The sequence below is a fragment of the Eretmochelys imbricata genome, chromosome 27, assembly GCF_965152235.1.
Source record: "Eretmochelys imbricata isolate rEreImb1 chromosome 27, rEreImb1.hap1, whole genome shotgun sequence".
Lineage (NCBI taxonomy): Eukaryota > Metazoa > Chordata > Testudines > Cheloniidae > Eretmochelys > Eretmochelys imbricata.
In genome coordinates, this window is record NC_135598.1 from 14,453,472 (window position 1) to 14,469,623 (window position 16,152).

At 61.2% G+C, this 16,152-nt stretch overlaps 1 protein-coding gene across 1 annotated transcript; it reads right to left on the reverse strand.

Moving 5' to 3' along the window:
* Positions 1-3,012: 3,012 nt before the first annotated feature.
* P3H4 (prolyl 3-hydroxylase family member 4 (inactive)) lies at positions 3,013-13,964 on the reverse strand. The gene is made up of 8 exons (XM_077806270.1): positions 13,485-13,964; positions 9,428-9,577; positions 8,031-8,202; positions 6,601-6,729; positions 5,939-6,084; positions 5,451-5,534; positions 4,702-4,843; positions 3,013-3,433 (listed from the first exon to the last, which is right to left on the reverse strand). Exons 1-8 carry the CDS (start codon positions 13,962-13,964, stop codon positions 3,420-3,422), a joined length of 1,317 nt encoding a protein of 438 aa, XP_077662396.1. The 3' UTR covers positions 3,013-3,419.
* Positions 13,965-16,152: the final 2,188 nt, after the last annotated feature.

The following is a 16,152-nucleotide window of genomic DNA, read 5'->3' on the forward strand; positions in this document are numbered from 1 at the left end:
GCCCCCACCCCTAGCATAGACAGAGCAGCCTCGAGGCCGCTGGGGAGCAGAGAATAGCCAGTGTGTTCCAGCCCCGTCCCCCAATCTGCCCCATGGGCCCAGGAGAGCAGAAAGTATTTGGAGCACAGTGTGTTCCACCTCCTGGATGGGCGGAGGGGGGCTGGTCACTACTATCCGCCCCCCCGGCCACAGGGCCAAGGGAGGCAGCTCGACACTGGGACTCACGGGGGCGTGTGGTCGGCAGAGATCGCGTCCAGGAAGGCTAACGGGCCCCTGCAGGTTTGAATCCCCAGTATCAGGCTACAGCAAGGGACATAGGAGCCTTGGAGCACAGGGACTGGTCTGCTTGCTCCTCTAAGGAATGGGAAGGGTGCTCGGGGATGCAGAGTGCCCGGCGGGGTGGGGTGGGGATCAGCGCTTTCCCAGGGACTGCAAAGTTACCACAGGCCTCATTTCCCCTTGGCCGGTTGAAAACCAAGCACCCAAACCAAAGGCCAATGCTGGCCCTGCTCCCCAGGCTGGGCCCCGGCTGCCAGCACCAGCCACGCTCAGCCTGACCGGGGCACATCTTACAGGCCATTGCTGAGCCCCTGAGGTGGGGAGGGGCTCGCAAAGTGGGTGGTGCAGGGAACAGGACACACAGGTTACAGCCTCCCGCCCAGCCACAGATGAGTCAGATGTTGGTGAGTCTGGGAGGGCCCACCTCCCCTCCCCCACCCTGTGGCGCTCACCCCACAAGAGGGTGGCAAAGAGCAGTCAGAGTGAGCAGCCGGGCCTGCCCATGCCCAGCCTGCGCCAGAGGAGCCCACAGGCCATGGGCCTCCTGCAGAGAGAGGAAGAGGTTGGAGACCCAGCAATTCCACAAGTGGCAAATCAGGTGGGTGCCCAACCTGCAACCCCGGGCACCTGGCAATCAGAGGGGCCCACAGCTGCCCCGGGACCAGCCTCCAGCTGGCTCTCATGCAGCACCTGGGAACCGGAGCCCAAATGGAGAGGCCACTGGTGGAAGCTCGGGCTTCCCTGTCTGGACCAGAGGTGCTGGAACTGGGGGAGCTACTGCATGAAGTGGATTCCATTATATCCAGGGTTTAGTTTGGTGCAGTAGCTCTCAGCACCCCCACTGTACACATTGTTCCAGGGCCCCTGGTCTGGACACATCTGACAGCCAGCAAAGCTGCTGCCTGGCACCTGTGCTGGGCCAGGGGGCCCGACAGCCCCCGGGAGGGTCGCAGCCAGCAGGGCCTGCAGGGGGAAGGGAAGGATCCTCAGGGAATTCGGCTCAGACAAAGGGACTGGCTTCTGCGCCAGCCAAAGAGAGCTGGTGCGAAGGGGGAAAGCTCCCCTCAGCCCCGAGCACCCCATCCCTGCCCTGGGGGACCCCTCCAGGAGCCAGAGCACAGCAATTATTGAGGCATCAGGCTGTGGACAGTCCATGCGCATAGTGTCTCCCAATGCTCTGCAGGGAGCGGCTGTGCTGCCGGCTCCTCCCAGACGGGACCCCAGCATCTCCCCAGGCCCGGTTCCCCAGCATGGGGCAGCCCCAGGGCATCTCTGCCTGGCTGCAAAGCACCTGACCTACTGGCTCCCTTTGCCCCTCTCCTGATGCTTTGGGCCCAGGCCCTCAGGCTGCATCCCCCAGATCCCACCAGGAGCCAGAGCCACACCAGGTATTAGAGACACAAGAGGCCCCAAGCTCCCTGCCTGGTTCCCTACAGCCCCCCCTTCCCTGGAGAGCAGCCCAGCGATGCACGTACCAGCCACAGCACCCTTCTCCACCCGGTCTCCTCATGGCTCCCAGCGCCACCTACTGGGGAGCGCTGGGAACCTGCGAGCCAGCGGGGTAAGGGATCATTTATCGATGGGGAGCTGAGTCCCCCCGGCTCCCCAGCCAGGTGCCTGCTCTGCCCCTGGGCAGCTGCCAGGCTCTGGCATTCTCCAGTGGGGTGAGGTTCAGCCTCGGGGCCCCCCGGCTTGTGTTCGCTCTCCTGCCCCAAGCAGCCCTGCTGGGCCCAGGCTGGGTGACGGGGCGGGAAGTAGGGGCACCTTGGGGCCATGCTGCCAGGTGCGTGCTGGGCACCGCGACAGCTCAGAGGTGAGACGCTGGGGGGGCGGGAGGGGGTGCCCCCTTCACTGTTAAGGCCAAGGGGACCATTACACCCATTGGGCCTGACCTGCACCACACAGACCGGAGAATCCCACCAGTGACTCCTGCACTGAGTTCAGGGACCGGGGGCGGAGCTGTCGCACCACCCTTACAACCGCCCCCCCTTCCCCTGCGTGATGGAGAACCTGCCATATCCCCTGGAGAACCAGCACCTGCCCCTCTAGGCCCAGCTGCCTTGGACCGGGGGAGGTAGTTACAACCCATGATCCATTTGCCTCTCAGCCTGCCCACCCCTTCAGTCTCCCACTGCGAGGGGGTTTCCCAGACCCCGGGTCCATCTCCCAGTTCTTCTCAGCCCCCGCCTGCAGCCTGGCCCCAGAACCGGACCCGGTATCAGCTGAGGGCTCGCCAGCCAGCCCGCCCGGAGAGGGAATCACAGCCCAGCACCTGGCAGGCGTGCAGGGGGCCCCAGGGAAAGGACCCATCCGGATTTTATTAAAGTTTAGCACAAATATAAAAAGGAACGGTCCCAGCAGGAACCATTAAGTTAACGGAGAGTAACCTCACCGAGGGCTGGCCTCGCGGGAGACCCCGAAGCACGCAGAGCGGCTGAGCGCCCCAGGCAGCCCCAGGGCCACTGGCTGCAGCTGATGTGGAGCCCCAGCACACCTGTGACTGGCCCAGAGGGGCCATTTCCCACCCACCCCACCCTGCCCCAAGGAGCCTCGTTCTCCAGCCAGGGGACCAGGCCCTGGGGTTTGAGCATTGGCCTGCTAAACGCAGGGTTGTGAGTTCAATCCTTGAGGGAGCCATTTGGGATCTGGGGCAAAAATTGGGGATTGGTCCTGCTTTGAGCAGGGGGTTGGACTAGATGACCTCCTGAGGTCCCTTCCAACCCTGATATTCTATGATTCTAAGTGTTAGCGGGGGGTGGGGGGGTGTTATTCAAGTACCGTGAAGTGAGGCCTCATGGGAAGAGCAGGCGAGGCTTGGGATTGGTTCAGAGGTGCCGGAGCTCGGCCAATGGGATCCAGGAGTCCATGGATTATTTAAGGTGGTTTAGGCACGAAAGGCAAAGGCAGAAGGTCCGGGCCCTTTGGGACCCCCGGGCAAGCCCGTGTTTATACATGGCAGAGCCTGGGGGAGCCCCGAGTCCTGCTCTCGGGGCAGTCCTCGCCCCACTGCTCCCATAGGGTTATTTGGGGCCATCAGCCCCCCGGCCCCTTTGGCCTAGACCCAGGTGAGATGATGGGGCAGAAGGGCTGTCGGGGCAGAGACCCAGCTGAAGATGTCACTCAGCCCCCACGAATGGTGCTCATCGGATCCTCTCTGCAAACAAAGAAAAGCTGCCATGAGGGGCGGGCCCGGCTGCGTGTCGGGGCACCGGGCTAGGAGGGTCTGGTCCCTGTTTCTGTGCCGGCCACGTCTCAGGAACTGCCCTGGGTGGGCCAGGAGTGCCAAGCACCTCCTCCGATGGGACTGCCTGGGGCCCCCCAGCCGGTGCCAAGCACGTGCACCGGGCTGTGGTTGGAGAACCTGGGGCCTTGGCGGAGAGGAGACTGGACAGTGGAGACTGAAGTGCTGCCCAATCCCTTCTGGAGGGAGCAATGTGAGGAGGAGGGAGGCACGGAGAGGGGACCATGCGGATGTGGGACAAGCCTCAGAGACAGCTCATGGCTCACCCAGCCTGGATCTAGTGCCCTGCAGACCTGGCATACTTCTGCAGCTGGCAAACACTGCCTGATCCATCGTCTCCTGCTTGGTCAGGAGCTTAGGGGCAAAGCTGCTGCTTCCCCCAGGTTCATGGAGCTGGGGGAGGGCAAGGGGATGATAAATTCCCAGCTGTGCAGTGTGGCACCTGCCCCCTGCCCCAGGGTCTTGCAGCTCCAGGCCTGGGGTGGGAGGGAGGCTGACAGCCTTAGACAGCAGAGGCTGCCCAGAGCCATGCAGACGACAGACCTGGCTGGGATCCCACTGGGACAGGGAAGCACCAGACAGGACAGAGGCAGCCAGGAAGGAAAGGGGGAGGGAGGAGAGAGCCCAGCTCTGCACAGGCCCCTGAGCAAGGCTCGTTAGCATAACGAAGGCCCTTGGGGGAAGCAGCAGCCCTGCAGAGGGGGGTTGGCCAGTCCACAGACTTTGCTCTCCTTGCCTCGAGCAGGGTCCTTTGTGCTCCGGCCGGAGGGTGTTGGTCCGAGATAGCAACAGGACACCCCATGGGGAGATGGGGGCACTCAGCACCTCTCAGGATCAGGCCCATAGTGCTGGTGAGAGAGGCTGGAGCATGGGCAAGGGCAGAGCAAGCTCCCCCCATGCCCTTCTCCTTCTGCCCCTGGCTGGGGGGGGATGGCATCTCCACAGCCGTCAGCCCTGGGGCCCCCCCTGAAGGGGGCAGCCGGGGGGGGGGCTCTAGTGAGGAGGTAGAGCCAGGCTGCGCTGTCACCCCAGGAGCTGCCTGGGTGGCTGCTCCTCTCAGCTCCCTGGGCCCAGCCAGGGCAGTGGGGCTCCCGCTGCACCCGTGGGGCAAGGGGAGACTGTGGCCACCTCCCCGAAGCATGACAGGCCCTGGGAGGCAGCGGGAGCCTGCAGTCAGTAACCTTGGTCTGCTTTGTCCCCTTTGGACTTGGGCTCCTGCCACCACTCAGCGAAAAATCCCTCCTCGTAGTCGCCCTGGCCTTCAAACTCGCTGTCCGAGGGCAGGTCCTGCCTGTCCGGCTCCACGCCCGCAGCCAGCTCCATCTGCAGCACAGGGAGGGCGAGGCTGTCACCGCAGGCCCAGACGCCTGGGTCCACCCAGGGCAGGCCTGTCCCCTCGAGCCCACTCCCTGGGCCGTTGCTCGACAGAGCTGGAGAAGGCACAGTGGGAAGGGGACAGTCCCCAATAGGATCCGGCATGGGATTGCCCCCGGACTCCACTCTCCAGGGCGTCCCCGCAGGAACCCGCCCCACTCCAGGAGCCAGTGCCGAATCCTCCCCCCGATTCTCCAGGGCTTCGGGCAGTCTAGTTTCAATGGCCACACCTCGCTGCTCCCTTTGGGAGACCTTTCCAAAGCCACCTGCTCAGCCAATGCCTTAGACCTGTCTGCCTCAGTGAGGTGCACAGGGCTCATTTCCCCCGGAGCCAAAATGCAGCCAGCTCTGGGGTGGGGCCCAGCAGCGCTGGAGGCCGCTATCCAGCAGCCGTTACTGAATCAGCACGGCCCAGGGCTCCCATCCAAACAGCGACGTGGCCCAGCCCTGCTCAGGTCCCAGCCCAAAGGGTTCCAGCAGCAGGGAGCTGAATGGGGAACCCCTCCCACCCCAGCCCTCACCCCCATCTTCAGCAGCTGCCCCAGCCCCAGCTCACCTCATCGTCAGCCTGCAGATATTGCTTGGCAAAGTCCAGTAACTTCTTCTGCACGGCCGTCTGGTTGTGATACTGCAGTGCCTCCTTGGAGGGGACAAGGGGACACACATCAGACTCACTGCCGCCCCCACGGCCAGGCCTGCCGCATGGGGCAGAGTGGTTCCCAGGCAGAGCCAGCCCCGGCCAGTGTGGAAAGGGTTAAAGGTTAGCTCCTGCGCTCAGCCCAGCCAGCAAGGGGCAGCTGGGCCAGTTCATCCAGGGGTCCCTGCGCTAGGGTGGGAGGGGAAACCCCCTGCAGGACCCCGAATCGGCCACCAGAGCAGTTCCAGGCTCCCCATCTCCATCTTCCAGGCTTCACCCTCCCTGGCTCCCCCAGACCCTGAGGGGGGGGTACGGCCTCTCCCAGAGCCTGAGCCCTGCCCGGTCCCAGCAGCCACTGATGGGCTCCATGAATCAGCCCTTCCCGCACGCCCCCCAGGACCCCTTACCGGGCGGGGACTGAAGTCTTCATCCTCCAGATGCCAGCGCTCGCGGTAGAAGCGATAATAGACCAGGTTCTGCTGCATCACCTCGTCCGCCGGGTCGTAGAGCATGTAGCTGGAGACGCTCTGCACCGCGTTCTTCACATCGTTCACTGCACCAGAGCCGGGCGCGGGGGGTGAGGGGGGGCATGCGGCACAGAGACACCCCATTGTAAAGCAGCCAGGCAGAGGAGATGCAGGGCAGATACAGACACCCCATACTGTGTGAGACCCAGGGACGGGGGGAGGTGAGAACTCCCAATGCAGAGGAAGCCACCCCCTTTGCAGAAGGACAAGGACCCCCCACCAACACTAGGCCTCCCTGATCCTAACCCCTCACAGCACAAGGGGCCATGGGGCAAGGCCCCCCACTCCAGACAGACGAGGGGCACCCCTCACACAGCACTGAGGGATTGTGGGGCAGGGCGACCCCCCAGTAGGAGAGAGGATCTGAAGTGCTCAGGTGCTGGCTGCAGATGGAGGGAGCGAAAACAGGCAAAGGGGCATTGGTGGGCGGCTCATCCCCTGCTGCTCTGGGGTCTAAGCCCCTGCCCCGCGACTGCCCACCCAGTCTGCCTCCCTCCTCCCCGCAGGGACCAGCGAACCAGTATGTGGCCCCAGTGACTCACGCTTGTAATATGCGAACTGCAAGTAATGGTACATGGTGGCCACGAACTTCTCCACAAAGTACCCGCCCACGTTGGGCGTCAGGTCGGCCTCGCAATCCACCTTGCACTGCAGCACATCCACGAAGTGATCTGGGAAGAAACGCCTGTCACACCGGCCCGGCACCTCAGGCCCTGGACGCCCTTGCCCACAGCCACCGGCACCAGGGAGACAAGCCCCCCAGCGGCCGACGGGGGGACAATCTGCTGCACGGGGAAGTTTCTCCCTGACCCATCACTTATGGGGCGGCTTGTGCCACAGTGCAAGAGGGTCATCTCTCTGCCACACCTCTGGGGTTTCTAGGACCAGCTGGTTTGAACCACCCCCACCGATGCTGCTCTTGCTGTCCCCTCCAGCCAGGAACACGGCCTGTGTCCCTGCCCTTTACATAAGAGCGGCCAGAATGGGTCAGACCAAAGGTCCATCCAGCCCAGTGTCCTGTCTGCTGACAGTGGCCAATGCCAGGTGCCCCAGAGGGAGTGAACAGAACAGGGAATCATCAAGTGATCCATCCCGTCGCCCATTCCCAGCTCCTGGCAAACAGAGTCTAGGGACACCGTCCCTGCCCAGCCTGGCTAATAGCCATTGTATGGACCGATCCTTCGGGGGTGGTGGGGATGGGAACATCCCTCCCTGAACCCAGCAAAAGCTCCGGCTCCACGGCCCCGGAGACAGACTCCTCTGTGCATCCCCGGAGCACATGCAAGCCAGGGAGCAGCAGGCTGAGCTCCCTGCGCCCCCCGTAAGGGCCCCATCGTCAGCCCCACCCTAGGGGGACCCCACGTGCAACACAGGCATCCAGCTACAAACAGACTGAGCCCCCCCAACTCACACCAAGCTAGGCCCCAGACAGCCCCTGTGGAGAGTCACCTGCCCCCGGGACCCACACGCGTGTGTAAACAGGAAACAGGCGGCCAGCTGGCTCGGGGAACACAGAGGCTTCCAGGTCACTGCTTGTGAGTCACCAGAAGGGAATACATGTAGATGACGTATCTTGAACAACCACAGTTGCTGTAGAGCAAGTTACCATTCTTTTCTCTTTGCCCTGGGCAGCCCTAATTTGCCATGTGGCCCCAAAACAGGGAGCTACAAACGGTTCCGTGGTCCCCTCTTTTCATTCCGTCCAAGTGCAATTCAGGTAGAGTGAAGAACCTAGGTCCAAGTGTCTAGCTTACCTACTACAGCTACCCATTGCCCAAAAGTGCACCATAAATTCTGTCCTGATCCACTTACTGGCATAGTGATTTTCAGGCCTTTTTGACCATGCATGTGGAACACTTGGTCACGTCTTGGCCACTTCTCCCCAGCGCCCAGCAGCAGAGCCTGCCCTGTGGCTCCACGAGGCTGGGAGAGGTGCCCCCACCCGCCGCAGCCCCAGGGACGGGCCCCCCACCTGCAATAGCCGGGTAGAAGTCCTTGAACTCCCGCAGCTCGTAGGCACCCTCGCAGCCGGCCAGGCAGCTCTCATAGGCGTTGTAATATTCCCCCAGCGCGCGCTCCATGTCTGCAATGCTGCTCCGGAAATCCCCGCTGTTATAGAGCTTCACCGAGCGCACGAACGCCGCCTGCAGGGATCGGAACCGCCCCGCGTCATGGGTGGGCCCCGCAAGGCCCTCACTGCGCGCTGGAAAGGGGGCAGATCCAGCCTCTCGGCCATTTCCTCCTGGTCAGACTGGGGCTGCCTAGAATTCAGCCCTGTGCAGAAGGCCCCGCCCCAGGCCCGAGTATCATAGAAGATTACGGTTGAAAGAGACCTCAGGAGGTCACCTAGTCCAACCCCCTGCTCAAAGCAGGACCAATCCCCAACTAAATCACCCCAGCCAGGGCTTTGTCAAGCCAGGCCTTAAAAACCTCTAAGGAAGAAGATTCCACCACATCCTTAGGTAACGCATTCCAGTGCTTCACCACCCTCCTAGTGAAATAGGGTTTCCTAATATCCAACCTAGATCTCCCCCACTGCTACTTGAGACCATTACTCCTCCTTCTGTCATCTGCCACCACTGAGAACAGCCTAGCTCCATCCTCTTTGGACCCCCCCTTCAGGTAGTTGAAGGCTGCTATCAAATCCCCCCTCATTCTTCTCTTCTGCAGACTAAATAACTTCACCATCTGGAGTATTGTGTCCAGTTTTGGGCCACCCACTACAGAAAGGATTTCTGTATCTGAGACGCTACACACCTACACAAGGGCTGGATCTGGCTCCCTGCATTAGCCTGGGAGCGGGCTGTCACAACCCGTTTTCATGGGGTGTTCCAGCCTACTTCCCCACCCCGCTCCGGATACGTGGATTTCTGCAATGCTGACCAAGGAGCAGATAGGGCAGAGGCCAGGAAACCGGGTGTAGCCTCAGGCAGTGAACGCCTCCCTCCCCGTAGTCCTGCCACATATGGGAGCTCTTGGCAAGATCTGGAGCAGAATGAGCTGCAGCCTAGGGCCCAGCTTGCCTCTGTCAGCCCCTCAGGCTGAGCCAGGGCAAAGCCCCAGGAGCAGCCAGCGCGGGACAGCCCAGCACGGCCCCTCCTGCTGCTCTGAAAGCAACAGCTTCACAGTAACCCCAACCCTCAAGCCACACCCTCTTCGGCAAGGGCTTCCTCCCCAGATCATCCTTGATACACCACAAACCTGACCTGCAGCCCCCCATTGCAGCCATGGCCCCCCTCCCCTGCTCTGTCAATGTCCTCATTCCTGGCCCACAGCTCTGCTGATGCCTCTCAATCCCGACCCGCAGCCCCCTTATCCCAGCCCTGCCTCCCCACCAGCGTGAGCCTGGCTCCCTGGGGACGCACTCACTTCGTAGGGCTGGGCCTCCAAGTCCACGAGGTACTCGTCCACGTCCACCATGGTTCTGTAATAGTTCATGTATTTCAGCGTCATCTCATGCTTGGGATTCTTCTGCAGGAAGGTGTGAGCGGCAGACACGGCTTTCTCCACCTTATTGGTCTGAAAGAGGGGGAGAGTCACACGACACCACAGGCCAGGATCCAGGGTCTCTCCCAGCCACCCCAGTGAGCTCAGTCCCGGGGTTCACGGCAGCTCCATGTGGGGCTCAGCGTCTCCGCTTTGGCCAGCCATCGGCCCAGAAAATCCACAGGGCTCTTACTGCCTATACCAAAGCTGTCCGGATTTAGTCGTCCCAGTCTAGCTAGCACAGCACGATCCCCCAGCATGGACACAGGCATTCGGGTAGCAGGGCTCCTTCCCCTTCCCACAGGGGGCTAAGCTATCCCAGTATAAAACCATTAGACCAGTCCAACAGCGTCCACCACTCAGGCCTGTCTGCTTCACCTACCCCGGTGCAGCGAAGGAGATACAATTTGGGAGGGCGGACATGCCCCAAGAGCCACTCGGCCAAGGGGCAAACTGCCAGGGGACTAGTGGAATTGCTGGAGAGATTTGTAAGCAGGGTCTGGCACCCGTCTACTGGTCCCTGCTTTCTAGGCCCCACAGAAACCTCTGCTCCTACAGAGGTTCTGAAAACATATCCCCGTGTAACATACTCAAAGGGACTGACACAGAGCCAGGATCTCCACCCACCTCTCCTCAATCCCAGGCCAGTGTATTAGCCCCTAGACCATCCTTCCCCTCCTTGGCTATCCCTCCCCTCCTGGTGTTTCTTTCCCATCCTGAGATCATACCAGACTGAATGCGGGAAGGCAGCTCTCCGGCGCACTGGGCTGGAATACACTGGGTTCTTTATTCGCCCCCGAGCAGCTGGGACATGCTCAACCTTCTCGTGCAGAAGGCAGCGCGGCATGCTACTAATATTCCAGCTGCTAACCCAGCCGAGCTGCAAGTGATCTCATGGGATCGCCAGGCCAAGGCAGCTGGCATAGCTAGCGATGCAAAAGGAGCCCAGTGCGGGTCCAGGGACCTTTCCCGGTGGGAATCAGACAATGCAGTGCTCGGCAGCGGCTAGGATCAGGAGCAGCAGCCCCAGGGCAAATCCCTGCCGGCAGCAGCCGATGGGCAGAACCAGATGATAAAAAAGCCAATGAGCCCACGTGACACATCGTGGGCCCCCCCCCGTGGCACCAATGCAGGCAAATCTTCCCCTCACACACCCACACCTCTGCAGCTCAATAGGAGCTGGGGCTGCTCAGCCCCTTGGCCAATCAGGCCACGTCTGGTTGGGTCCCTAAATACAGAGTTTGGAGTCTAACTTTCCCCTCTCGGGTTTGTAATTTTCAGCCAGGGTTCCCAGGTGATTCTGCGGCCCAGGCAGCCCCAGATTAGGGGCATTTCTCAGATCAGTGACGTCTGATTGCACCTCAGATTGTTCCTGCTCATCGGTCTACAGGCCCCTGGCACTGGGCTCTTATATGGCATTTCTCCTGTCTCCGATCAGCTGCACGGACTGCCCCAGTGTTACTGCGCCTCAGATTCTGTGGTTCTGGACCGACAGTCCCTCAGCCGGAGCTATGGCTGACAAGGCCGAGGGGGACACGGGGTGTGTTGGCAGGAAGAACAGACTATCCCACTTTACTCCTGAGCAGGACCCTCACATCTTTGGCCTGGAGAAAATTAGCCAGTAAATCCAAGTGTGCACAAGCACTCAAGCAAACTCCTGCCTGCCTCCCGTCTGTGAAACACAGACTCCTCCCAGGGCCCCTCCCAGCACAGTGCATGGAAAGAGCAGCTTGGATTCAAACTGCGGCACTTTAAACTATCCTCTTGAAGGATCCATTTGCACTCCAGGTGTCACTCTGGCAATGGCTATGTCACCCACAGCTGGGCTCACGCGATGGAATTCAATGCGTAAGAACTGCAGGATCAGACCCTAATTAATCCTCACAACCCCTCCCTGCTACACACACCCCCCCCTTATTATCCCTGCTTTACAGAAGGGGAAACTGAGGCACAGAGCAAGGCGACATGACTTGCCCGAGAAGTAGGTGTCAAAGCCAGGATTAGAACTGAGGGATCCTGATTCCCAAGGCCTTTGCTCAGGCCACTGGACTCGCAGCCTTCCCTGGCTTTGCTGGCAAATCGAACAGAAAGAGGAGCTAGAATTGCAGGGTGGGAAGGTGGGTGAGTGACTGATAGATCCGTATGCACAGAGGTCTTCTATTCAGGGGTAAAACTGCAAAGAAAGAAACTAAGTTTCCTTTTGTCTCCTGCCCTGTTTGCCCCCAGGGGAAAACCCTTTCATCATCCTGTTAAATTAACCCTTCCTGAGCAGGTACAAAAGTGGGAGCCCCGGGGAAAACCCTTTGTTTCTCCCTTTTCCCTTGTGCTCTTCAAAAGGCATTAACATTTCTGCCATGTGGACACTGCGGCACACTGAGTCCTGCCCAGGGCCTGGGCATGCACCAGCACTAGGGCTTCTAGGGATTTCCCAAAAGGACCCCCGCCCCCCAAGGTAAGCCGACTCCCCTTTCCAGCCAGGCAGTCAGATGGGAGCACCAACTGCATTGTGAAGTGACCATGACCTTTCCCTTAAGCAACAATGCATCCGATGAAGTGAGCTGTAGCTCATGAAAGCTTATGCTCAAATAAATGTGTTAGTCTCTAAGGTGCCACAAGTCCTCCTTTTCTTTTTAAGGGGAAAACAGATTCTGCCCCAGAAAACAGAAGTTTTGGAACTTTTGCTTTCCAGGAACTGCGGGGCTGGAGCAGAGGGGGCAGGGAAGAGCTGACAGGGCCTATGGGACAGTGAAACCATAGGGAGCAGCAGCCAGCGATGGGTCCAAAAGACTGATCTAGCCCTCTCCCCGCCCCCACCCCGGCCAAGGATCCCTGCAGAGTCCATTGCCCAGGTCTGTGCTCAGCAGACACCCAGGCTTCTGCGGCTCTGGATACAGGGGACGTGGCATTTGCATTCCTCCTGCAAATCCAAGTCAGGGGGCTTCCTGGCTCTAGCTGTGGAGAGGGCTAGCCAAGGGGGTGGGGAGAAAGGGGAGGAGAAAAGAAAAGACCAGAAGCAACTGGCGAAGGTTTTAACATTCCATCCTGGCGCACACAAGCTACATGCTGGTCCCAGCTGCTGACAGGCAGCCTGCAGCTCCAGCTAAATGTGAAAAGGAAATAAGGACCCACCACATAAGAAACATGGCTGCTGGCCAGTCCCCTCGCAGCAGTGGGATTGGTGCCCCGTTCAACCCACTGGGCAAAGCACTCGGAAACACGCAAATGCCGCATTCCTGCTCCGGCTGGGAAGGGAACACACCAAGAGGGCCCGTCTGCACCAGAAATCCAGACTGGGGACCGGCTCACATTTACACAAGCCCACAGAGGCTAAGCAGGGGAGGGCACCCACGCACAGCCAAGAGCTCGTTCTCTGCCGGGCACCTGGCTCCCGTGGGACCCACAGATTCCAAGGGCAGAAGGGGCCGTGGCGATCGTCGGCTGACCCCCGCGCCCTGCCCGGATTTATTCTCTGTTAAATGCTCACAACGTGCTCTGGGCGGACCACGTCGCAGGGTACGGACGCTGCCCCCTGCCCTGAGGAGCCAAAGAGCCCCGTCCTGCAAACGGTGTCGCTTCCCTCGCAGGAGCGGGGCCAGAGGCCCCAGGAGGCCAGGCCTGCGGGCCAGCCTGCGGGCCTGGGCCAGCCTGCGGGCCTGGGCCCGCGCCGGGGAGACACGGAGCCGGCGGGAGGCCCTAGGAAGGGGTGACAAACAACTTGGTGAGATGGGGACGCTAGAGACGGGCCGAGAGACAGAGCAGGAGCCGGGCGCGGGCAGGCTCCCAGGCACCGGGGCACATCCCTTGCCCCCCTGCCGGACAAGGGAGCCCAGGCCTGCCCCCCGGGCTCCAGCCGTGCGGAGGCGCAGGGCCCGGCGGGGAGGGAGCGAGCCAGCGGCTGCAGGGCCGGATGCTCCGCGCGCAGCCTGCGCCCCCGGCTCACCTTGAAGAGCGCGTAGTGCAGGTAGAGGTAGGGCGCGCGGCGCTGGAAGTCGCGCAGCGTCTCGGCCGGCGGGTAGCGGAGCTGGAAGACCGGCAGGCCGCGCTTGCACCCCCGCAGGCAGGCGGCCCGCTGCAGGACGCGGCCGAAGACCTCCAGCTCCCAGCCCCACTCCTCCTGCGCGGCCGCGGGCGCCGCGCCGCCCGCCGCGCCCCCCGCGCACTCCCGCTGGCAGTGCGCCTCGCTGTCGCGCAGCAGGCGGTGCAGGCGCAGGCTGGCCTCCAGGGCGCGGGCGCTCTCCGCCCAGCGCTCCCCCTCGTACTGCTCCAGCGCCTCGGCGTAGGCGCTCCGCAGGGGCTGGAGGTCGGAGGGCGGGAAGCCGCGGAAGCTGTACTCCTCGTACTGCGCGCCGGCCGGAGCGGGGCCCTGCGCCGCCGCCGCCGCCAGCAGCAAGAGCAGCAGCCGCCGGCCTCCCCGCGCCATGCCCGCCCGGCGCCGCGCTGCACACGCAGGGGAAGGAGCTGCCCAGCCCGGGGGACCATCCGGCATCTGGTCTGGGGAAAGGCGGGGAGTGGAGGGGGCCGGGCCAGGCGGATCCGCGGGGTCTTAGTGCTGCTGCCGCTGGCGGCTGGGCCTTGCACCCGTGTGTGCCTTGCACGAGTTTATGCTTTGGAGGAGTTTGCTCCTTGCACCGCTTCTGTGCCTTGCACGAGTTTATGCTTTGGAGGAGTTTGCTCCTTGCGCCGCTTCTGTGCCTTGCACGAGTTTATGCTTTGGAGGAGTTTGCTCCTTGCGCCGCTTCTGTGCCTTGCACGAGTTTATGCTTTGGAGGAGTTTGCTCCTTGCACCGCTTCTGTGCCTTGCACAAGTTTATGCTTTGGAGGAGTTTGCTCCTTGCACCGCTTCTGTGCCTTGCACAAGTTTATGCTTTGGAGGAGTTTGCTCCTTGCACCGCTTCTGTGCCTTGCACAAGTTTGCTCCTTGCGCCGCGTTTGTGCTTTGCACGAGTTTACGCTTTGGAGGAGTTTGCTCCTTGCACCGTGTTTGTGCCTTGCACGAGTTTACGCTTTGGAGGAGTTTGCTCCTTGCACCGCTTCTGTGCCTTGCACAAGTTTGCTCCTTGCGCCGCGTTTGTGCTTTGCACGAGTTTATGCTTTGTAAGCGTTTGCTCCTTGCACTGTCTTTGTGCCTTGCGCCGCGTTTGTGCCTTGCACGCGTTTGCTCCTTGCGCCGCGTTTGTGCCTTGCAAGGGCTGGGTGAACCCCTGGCCCCGCTGCCGGCAATGGGATTGTGGCCACTGATTTCTGTGGCACCAGGGTCTCGCCCACACCCGTTTATCCCTGGCACACTGTGCCCTGGCCATTGAGTGCAGAGCTGGTGGTAGCCCATTGGGGCCCTAAGCAGGAATATTCCCTCCCCCCCGACACACCCTAATAATTAATAGGGGCCCCCCTTGAGCCACTGGGGCCCCAAGCAATTGCTTAGTCTGCTTATGCCTAGCACCGGCTCTGACTGAGCATGTCGCCGTAGAGGGGACATTTGCAGGGGAAGGAGTTGGGGAGAGGTTTGCCCCCACAAGGCAGCCCCAGCGCCGGCTGAGGCACCGCTGCCCAAATCCACACGGCGTCCCTCCCAGCCGGTCATGCCAAAGGAACAGGCGAGTGGCCCCGGGAAGGACCCCACTGACTTGTGGGGCCAGACAGTAACTGGGATCCTGTTCCGTTACTCCCCTTATTACGCTGCCATGCAAGAGACGATGTTGTGCTCGCCCGGAGGACCCAGCCACGCACAGGGACATATTATCTGCTCCATCCTCAAGCTCCCTGTGCAGCCCCCAGTCACAGTCAGAGTGTTCCATGCAGGTGAGTTTTAGCTTGACAAGTGCTGCGCTGGGCTTAAGAAGCATTTGTGTCAGGGGCTCATGGGACTGGCCACAACTGCACAATCCGGGCGTGACTACTTATGGGAGCTGTGCACCACTCAGCTCCTGTCTGGAGGACGTGAGTGGGGGCTAGGCCCTGTGCTGTCTGATGTCTCTGCCCAGGGTGCGGCATGTCACCCCCAGAGTGCCCTCCTGCACCTGGAAGCAGAGACCTGCAGGGCTGTCAGATGCGAAGAGGAGCAAGCATTATTATTTATCCAATGCCAGCTGTGTGCTGGGGGCTTTGCAGACAGTTCGGAAGCCCAGGTCTCTGTCCCAAAGACCTTCCAGTCTGTACGCTGGGCAGGGCCAAGGCCTGAACACAGAGAGGTGGAGTGATGGGCTGATTAACACCTGATCAGCTGCAGTAGGAGACACATACTGCTGGGAAAATAACCAGTGCTTATCTTTCCACACCACTGCAGAGAGAGGAAGTTCCCCACATCTAGGAGGGCCAGCGACTGGTCACGGGGACAGAAACCTCTTTCTGCCGTAGGTGGGATGGTTGGCAGCAGCCCTTGTGCCTAAACGTGTAAAGCCAAGAATCCATCAGCCTTGCAGACAACGAGGGGACTTACTGACTCCAGGGGCCAGCAACAAGCTTCTGGCTGGATCCTTGTTCCCATCTGTTGATGGCCAGTGGGTCCCATCTCAGTTCCTAGAGGGGCCACATCTCTGCTCCTCAGAACCACGGGCACTAACGGGCTCCTTTGCTGGCAAGCTCCTCAGAGGGGACACAGACTTGGCCGT

Bases quoted from the DNA above. Each gene is read 5' to 3' on its own strand.
- P3H4 (XM_077806270.1), bottom strand. From the start codon at position 13,964: ATGGCGCGGGGAGGCCGGCGGCTGCTGCTCTTGCTGCTGGCGGCGGCG. The intron at 9,578-13,484 runs GTGAGCCGGGGG...CCCCTCTTTCAG, and splicing joins TGCACTACGCGCTCTTCAAG to ACCAATAAGGTGGAGAAAGC. The intron at 5,535-5,938 runs GTAAGGGGTCCT...GTCCCCTCCAAG, and splicing joins AAGACTTCAGTCCCCGCCCG to GAGGCACTGCAGTATCACAA.